This window comes from Mixophyes fleayi, chromosome 6 (assembly GCF_038048845.1).
Source record: "Mixophyes fleayi isolate aMixFle1 chromosome 6, aMixFle1.hap1, whole genome shotgun sequence".
NCBI classification, from domain to species: domain Eukaryota; kingdom Metazoa; phylum Chordata; class Amphibia; order Anura; family Limnodynastidae; genus Mixophyes; species Mixophyes fleayi.
This window is the reverse complement of record NC_134407.1, coordinates 12,578,743-12,587,268: the sequence shown is the minus strand read 5'-3', so window position 1 is coordinate 12,587,268 and position 8,526 is coordinate 12,578,743. Positions and strand designations below refer to the sequence as shown.

The following is an 8,526-nucleotide window of genomic DNA, read 5'->3' as shown; positions in this document are numbered from 1 at the left end:
TCCATCCCCTTTATCTGCAGACATTCCCTATAGCTCCATCCCCTTTATCTCCAGACATTCCCTATAGCTCCATCCCCTTTATCTCCAGACATTTCCTATAGCTCCATTCCCTTTATCTCCAGACATTCCCTATAGTTTCCATCCCCTTTATCTGCAGACATTCCCTATAGCTCCATTCCCTTTATCTCCAGACATTCCCTATAGCTCCATCCCCTTTATTTCCAGACATTCCCTATAGCTCCATCCCCTTTATCTGCAGACATCCCCTATAGCTCCATTAATTTCATCTCCAGACATCTCCTATAGCTCCATCCCCTTTATCTCCAGACATTCCCTATAGCTCCATCTCCTTTATCTCCAGACATTCCCTATAGCTCCATCCCGTTCATTTAATGTCACTTTGTATTAGTCCATTTAATCCAACTGCCCGCCTTTCCTATAGATCATTTAGCACCTGCTAAGAAATGACTAATGTAAAATGAGATGAGTATAATAACTACATTCACACGCAACATCACTGCTATGTGGGCGTGCCCACACTAAAAATGGCGCCTGGAGATCTGAAGGCGTCTCCAACCTGTCAGATCACCAGTGGGCGGGGCTAGAGGAAAGCACCGGCGAGGAAATGGGCGTGCCCTCGGCAGATATTTAAAGGCAGATCACAGGGTAGGTGTTCCTGTCACTCCCGCACTCACACTCTGCACTCACACTCAGCCCGCAGCCATGTCTCCTAGGAAGTTCTTCGTGGGGGGAAACTGGAAGATGAACGGTAACAAGAAGAGCCTGGGGGAGCTGATCACCACCCTGAACAGCGCTAAGCTCAACGCGGAGACAGGTAGGAGAACCGATACCCGGATCAATATCTAATCATGGTGTCCATACCCTGATCAATATGTAAATGTGTGTCCTGATCAGTGCAATTACTAGCCTATCAATAAAGTGATTAGCTATGATTATTGTATCCAAGTCCTGATCAATAGTGATTATTGCATCCCTACCCTGATCAATATGGCAATGTGTATCCTGATCAGTGCAATTACTAGCCTATTGTCAAAGTAACTAGCCATGAGATTATTGTATCTGAGCCCTGATCCGCAGTGTTTATTGGCTGACTAGTTAGGTATATCCCTGCTCAGTGCAGTTAGAATTCTATCAATACAGTGATCATTGTATTTATTTTACTATTCTATCAATATCCAGATTGATGGTGATTATTGTATCTATAATCTCATCAGTACAGTAACTTATAAGGTGGACTGGTTGTTTGTACCCTGATAAATGTAATTATTATTGTATTAATACTATGATTCTTATTTGGCCTGGAATGCTTTGTGTGTATGATTAGTGACTTGGCCAATTGAACCTGTATCCTGATCAATTTAAATAGTATTGATTTCTATGTAATATTACCTGTCAATCTGTGTTGTACTTGCTATGATAAATAAATTGTACATGATAACTATTCATAAAGGTGGTTGTACAACAGCCAACTATGTTTGCCAGCCCTACATAGTTCTATAATGTTTATTAATTGCTGATTTAAGTACAGGGTCAGTCTGGGACTTAAAACCAGTTCTGGTTTTTAGACCACCAGCCCTAGTTTGTGTGTGGCCCCAAATAAGCTGTAATTAGCCGGATAATGTCAGGCTTCCATCATTACAGGTAGGTGAAGGTGTCTATTTACTAACAGCCACTGATCCAGTTCAGTGGTGGGGACAGTACAGTGGCTGCAGAATTACCATGTAACCGATATAACGGGCGTTCAATCTCCTGTTTGGTCCCTTTTGCAGACTTGGTGTCACAATGCATGCCGACCAATACACTCTGTATTGCATCAAGGGCAAATGCTGGCTAATTGGGCCCTTCGGAGCTTGGTAATTTGCATCCGGAACCGCTGTATTGATGGTGGGCAGGGTCTTTCTATTTTAGTGCAAATCGATGGACTGGGTAATGGTGAAGCAATCATCTGCCCTTCATATAACCTGTTCAGCGAGGCTATGGATGCTTTCTATATATATATCTGATATAAATCAACATTAGTAGATGTACGATGGGAAGGGGAGGCACTGACTGACAAGCCAGTAGTAATGTAACGATGCCCCTTTGACAGGGTCAAAAAAAAAAAATAACTGTACTGATTGTTCTGGTATCTCATGTTAGAAACTCACTAATTGGCTCTAGATTGCATTACCTGTGACTATAGTGCATTAAACTTCTGCCTCACAGCACTGGGGTCATGAGTTCGATTCCCGACCATGGCCTTATCTGTGTGGAGTTTGTATATTCTCCCTGTGTTTGCGTGGGTTTCCTCCGGGTGCTCCGGTTTCCTTCCACACTCCAAAAACATACTGTAGGTTAATTGGATGCTATCAAAATTGACCCTAGTCTCCCTCTCTGTCTGTGTGTCTGTTTGAGTGTGTGTATTAGGGAATTTAGACTGTAAGCTCCAATGTGGCAAGGACTGATGTGAATGAGTTCTCTGTACAGCGCTGCGGAATTGGTGGCGCTATATAAATAGATGATGAATAATGAAGAGTTCTCACATATTTGGCAGTGAAGAGGGTTAATGGTTGAATGATTCTGTAAGAAACTGTATTTCCGGTTACTAAGTATATTGAACATTAAGTAATCCTTTGACCACAGAAATGTGTGTTCAGTGAAGTACACACATGTAACTGTCTACATGTGCAAAGGCCTATGTGACTTTTAAACTAGGATGTTTTAATAGGATATACTGCCCCTCAAATGTGATACATCTTCCTGTGACCTTAATGTCCTTGAACACTTGACTAATCAGGTCTAAACAAACAGAATGCATTTCCCATATAGAATGGATTACAAATACAATCCAGTGCACTGTAATTGGGCAGAAAGATGTGGTATGCAGTGTACTGAGCACCAAACCACAGCCACACAGGGCCGGATTGTAGATGGAGCCAGTAAGATGGCCCAGGATGCATTGCAATTGCAAAGAGGGCAAGAGATGCAGAATGCTGACTTGTAACTAGATCCAATTAGGTATAGCCCAAAATTCAGTGCAATGAATTATAAGGGATGCAAAAGCCAAAAGGGAGAGGCACAGGAGTAAGAATGCAGGGACCAGGGAGATATAAGGCCTAGAATGCAGTGCAGAAGGATGGGAGTAGAATCATGTGTATATGCTGCCTATTGGCGGAGGTGGCTGTCTCTGCAGAACGTGGACGTGCCTGTGAGCACAGTGACAGGTTTAAAGAGACAGTAGCTGGGCCCTGCCCACATGCATGCAGCAATGTGGCTGTACTCGCTCTGCTGATCTCTCCCCTCTTCTCTGCACCAGGTCCCCTCAGGCCTCCGCTTCTTGTCCTCTCTGCCCCTGGGTGAAGGTTGCATCACTCGGTTACTGAGCACAGATCAGCCCAGACAGACTGATAGTCTTTCAAGTGACCTTTAACCCGGCCTGCCTGTGACAGCTGAATAGTCCTAAAAACAGCTCTGACCTTTGAAACCACTCTGTACTTGCCCATGGTGTGAAGGTCGTGACTCTTAACCTTTTCCTGTGCCCAAAATAAACGCTATGGGTGTCTAATATTAGCCTGGTGTAGGGGGGATTACTGTCCTTGGTCTGCATATAGCTGTACTGTACTTGTGTAAGGATCCCTGGTGTCTGTGTATATGGATAAAACTACACTGATCTAAACTACATGGATATTAAATCGCTGACCATATCCATTTTTATTTTTTTAAAGATCAGAGAAATCTGTGGTGACTTATAGGGAGGGCTTTATTCATTATTAGCACAGTCCCCAAATGAACACTGAAGTGGTGATGTCTGAGCTCATTTATGCATATTATATACAGGAATATACATATCTATATCTGGGTTTTTTTGGGTTTTTTTTTTTATTGAACCTGCATCCCCAACTGTGCCCCCCCCCCCCCCCCCCTCTGAGTTCCCAGACAAGACTGCGTTGTATGACATCATTGTCCTTAACCACATTGTGCTCAAATGCCGAATACTGTTACTATAGGAGCCAACTTTTTTTTTAAATGATTAGGTGCTCAGGTTATCACCCTACCCAAATATGACTGAGAAATGCTATGATTAGATATGGGTGAGTGGCAGCACAAGTGATATTTGGGGGGGGGCGGCTCCAACACCCACAGAGCTGACTTGTAGTGTAGATACTTGGATATTAGTGACCTCTATTTACAGGATTGCTGAGAGGATTATCTAATGGTTTTACTGCATTTGGCTATGAAAATACATCTCTGAATAAGGGATCATTCAGTCTTGGAAGCCAAACTTGAAATTGGTGCCCTTACTTCTGTGTATTGGAGGTTCCCCAGTTATCTGAAGCCAGGAGTGATTGATGTGAACTGCAGTAAACAATAAGACAATCCAGGACTGTGTTTCTGGGGGGCCCTCTATTTATTGTATGCAGTACCAGATATTAATGGGGGGTTGTCCAAACGTGGATAGCCTCGTAATCGTGTCAGGTCCTCGTTATAGTGCTGGGAATATTTCTGTGTGGATTATATTAGAATCTATGGAGGTCTCACAGTAGGGTGCCACGTAAATGCTCGGAGAGCTGCCTCTGCCTCAAATTCTTATTTTACAGATATAACTTAGGAGAGGGGTAGCACCCAGAATGCATTGCACATGATGCCAGGGAGAGGTGCAGCACCCAGAATGCACCTCTCCCTGGCATGTGCAATGCATTCTGGGCGCTGCACCTCTCCCTGGCATCGTGTGCAATGCATTCTGGGCGCTGCACCTCTCCCTGGCATCGTGTGCAATGCATTCTGGGCGCTGCACCTCTCCCTGGCATTGTGTGCAATGCATTCTGGGTACTGCCCCTCTCCTAAGTTATATCTGTAAAATAAGAATTTGAGGCAGCTCTCCGAGCATTTACGTGGCACCCTTCATGCATTGCACATGATGCCTGGCTTCAGAGTGCCCTCTAGGGATGGTGCTTCATTGCAATGTACAAGCATTAGCATGCCCCGGGCACAGTTTGGGTAGTTATATACTGAGTAGTGGTCTCTTTATTGCACTAGTTTCTATAGCTACACAGAATACACAATGAGGGATGTTTTTGTCTTAAGTTTCATCAAAGTTACAAAACCACTGCACTGGTGATGTTTAAAGATGTGCAACTGAAGAGTAGCTAGGGGTTAGTAATGCAGGTGTTATACGGAGAGGAACAGGAGTCTGTGATTACTCTGATACTGTGTTCTCGTAAAACATTCACCAACTCGTGTCTTGTAGGTAAGGATTTAATGCCTTTCTTCAGTTAAATGAATATGGTAATAGCACCACAAACTCAACTGGGAATATTTTGAAAAACTGTTGCAAGGGCAACTGCTAAAAAGGTGCTGTATCCCGTAGCAACTTGGGGTTTCCAAGGTAGAAAAGGACGAGCAATTGTCCGATTATGGATGAAATTGTGTCTTATGCAAACTTCCAAGTGCACCAATTTGCTTTCTCCCCCTGGTTTTATCCTGTTCTGAAACTTTAAAACTTATGGAAATCAAAGTTGTGGATACCTGAAGCCTGTGATCTCCTTCACTCTGCAAATAACCGGCCCTCACAACCTTCCCTAGCATCAGCAGGACATGGTACTTACTTGGCTGGTAAATGCAGCCAACTGGCAGTGTCTGATCACTAGCACCTGTCCCCTCTACTCTCCATATTCCCCGTCTCCTCCGCTGTGTGCATGCCTTTCATATAAGGATAACCTTTGTACAGTGCAATATAACCAATGTGTTTCTCCTGGGGGGGAGCACACAAGGGGTCTAGGTGTATAACGATATCATTATTGGTCTTGTTACATAGAATGTTTCTGAAGTAACCATATAACTTCACCCCTTCAATATATGATTCACATTTAATTTTTCTTCCTTGAATCCTGCAGATGTGGTCTGCGGTGCTCCCACCGCTTACCTGGACTTTGCACGACAGAAGCTGGACGCTAAAATTGCAGTAGCTGCGCAGAATTGTTATAAAGTGGCTTCAGGAGCTTTTACTGGAGAGATCAGGTATAGATCTGTACAGTTGTTCTTTCCTTACACTGTGTGTTGTAACCTGTACTAATACAATCATTGTTTCGCCCAGCCCAGCTATGATCAAAGATGTTGGTGCTACCTGGGTGATCCTTGGACATTCCGAGAGGCGACACGTTTTTCTGGAGACAGATGAGGTGAGATCATGGTCTAACCTGTCTCTTGAATGAAGGGGTCCTGTAGTAAATATTACAAGAGCAAATAGAGACACTTTAGATATTGCAACTTGTGTACTATGAAGCTCCCATCTGTGACCATTTTTATTTGAAACATCTATCTACGAGGTTAGAGCCTCTCTATTCTACAGCATATTGTTGGAAGACTGAGCTTGCAGTCTCCTAGGTAACCATTATTAATGTTCTGTGTAGACATCTTTTCACGCCCTGGTGTGCAAATGCACAAGTGACGTGCCAGGATTATCGACTGATCTTTTTGCCCTATGTTAGATTTTTATCACTAGAAGGACAGTGGGATGTGGTAAATCTGCTCTTTGAGATGGAAAGAAGAGTCAACACTTTACTTATCAGCATTTTTTTAAATAATATTGGGCTGTCCTGACTTTAATCTCCATTCTGTACAGCTGATTGGCCAGAAAGTGGCTCATGCATTGTCTGAGGGCCTGGGTGTTATTGCGTGTATCGGGGAGAAGCTGGACCAGCGGGAAGCTGGAATCACAGAGAAAGTCGTGTTTGAGCAGACCAAGTTCATTGCAGGTGAGTTTCCCTGGTGACTCCTGTCTGGTGGGCAGCTAGGTGTTGGCTAGCATTGATATTAGCCATGAGCTGATCCCACCTGTAGCCAGTAGGGGGCATTGGAGGGGGGAGGGTGTACTATGTTGCGCAGCAGTTTCTACATGTACTCCCTATGTCATACAGTGCTGTATCCTGCAGTAATTCAGTCTTTTCTCTCGCAGATAATGTTAAGGACTGGAGCAAGGTTGTCCTGGCATACGAGCCCGTCTGGGCTATTGGTACTGGCAAGACTGCCACACCCCAGCAAGTGAGTACTAGTCTTTCATAACGCTGAGCCCAGACTGACAGTGGTATAAAAACTTCCTGGTTACCGCCTAGAAAAGGTGGCTTCTCATTTTTCTTGTTTAGAAAACAAAAAGCCAGTGAATCTGGATGCGTTTGATAACATCAACCTCTGTAGAACAGTTTTCATATCCTCCAGTGTTTCACCTACTGCATTGTACTGGCTATAGATTGTTTATCATGTCTGAGACAGATAATCTAATGGTGATAACTAGTTCTGTTCCCCCTGTGACCACAAACCCCATGTTCCATAACTTCACCCTGTCTCTTCATTCATGAGATCCAGAATGTGTCATTATCTCCACGTCCATGGTCCTTGTTATATGTCTGCATCATATGATCTTTTGCTGTCTCTAACTCTAAACATGTCCCGTTTAGGCTCAGGAGGTCCACATTAAGCTCCGTGATTGGCTGAAGACCAACGTATCTGAACAAGTTGCCCAATCCACCCGCATTATCTATGGAGGTAAAGTCTAACTGTAACCAAGACAAGATTCTTCCTTTCTATTCCTTGCTTAAATTACTATCCCTCAAAATAATACCAAATTTGGTGGGACTAACCCCATTCTTGGACCCTCAGCGGGATCTGGCCTAGCCAAAATGGCAATGGTTTGGCTGGATCACCTCTGATATGAAAGAGGGATCACTAGCTATTTATATAGCGCCACTAATACCACAGCGCTGTACAGATAAGGCCATGGTCGGGGATCGAACTCATGACCCCAGTGCTGTGAGGCAGAAGTGCTAACCACTGAGCCACCGTATTGCCCACAGATGTGTGTAGGATGGGAAGAGTATTTAATCTGTAAACCCTGCAAAAGGCAACCATTTATTACCTTGTGTAATCCTGACCTGTGACTGAGGCTTATATAAATTAGAGCATACAATATACGGGCAGTTTGTGTCTTGCTGTATTAAAGTGCAGCTATAAGATTATTATTTTTTTTCCCCCTGTCCTAGGATCAGTCACTGGGGGCACCTGCAAGGAATTAGCATCTCAGCACGATATCGATGGATTCCTGGTCGGAGGAGCTTCACTGAAGCCGGAATTTGTTGAAATCATCAATGCCAAGCATTAACTCTTTCCCTTCACAGAACGTACCCTTCTCACACGGTTTAGCTCACATCCGTACTGTCTAATGTCCCAAATTTTCATGTCCAGTGCCCCATTGGTGTATAGGAGGAGTGTGGGTGATTTAGAATGTGTAATAAATTAAAGACTGTCGTCTAGAGTTGTGTTTGTCTTTTCCTGGGACAGCGGGCTACTCGTATCACTTTAATCTCCTGTACATTAGGGTGAATACGGTAACATTCGTCCTACCAGAAAGACTGCCACTGGTTGCTGTGTCTGACCTCTTTCTGGTGCCTTGCCATTTTTACGATTGAAAATAATCTCCGTATCACTGGTGCATTTAAAGGGCTTGTGACACCAAGGTATAATCACACCCTT

The 8,526-nt window shown here is 43.9% G+C and overlaps 1 protein-coding gene across 1 annotated transcript; it reads left to right on the top strand.

Moving 5' to 3' along the window:
- Nucleotides 1-655: 655 nt before the first annotated feature.
- Nucleotides 656-8,306, top strand: TPI1 (triosephosphate isomerase 1). The gene is made up of 7 exons (XM_075215819.1): nucleotides 656-835; nucleotides 5,895-6,018; nucleotides 6,095-6,179; nucleotides 6,623-6,755; nucleotides 6,956-7,041; nucleotides 7,455-7,542; nucleotides 8,037-8,306. The coding sequence occupies exons 1-7, from the start codon at nucleotides 724-726 to the stop codon at nucleotides 8,153-8,155; spliced, it is 747 nt and encodes a 248-aa protein (XP_075071920.1). The 5' UTR covers nucleotides 656-723; the 3' UTR covers nucleotides 8,156-8,306.
- Nucleotides 8,307-8,526: the final 220 nt, after the last annotated feature.

What these genes read in the sequence shown, in the direction of transcription:
- TPI1 (XM_075215819.1), top strand. Translation starts at nt 724, where the DNA reads ATGTCTCCTAGGAAGTTCTTCGTGGGGGGAAACTGGAAGATGAACGGT. An exon ending in TTTTTCTGGAGACAGATGAG is followed by an intron (nt 6,180 to 6,622) that starts GTGAGATCATGG and finishes CATTCTGTACAG; the next exon opens with CTGATTGGCCAGAAAGTGGC. An exon ending in GCAGACCAAGTTCATTGCAG is followed by an intron (nt 6,756 to 6,955) that starts GTGAGTTTCCCT and finishes TTTCTCTCGCAG; the next exon opens with ATAATGTTAAGGACTGGAGC.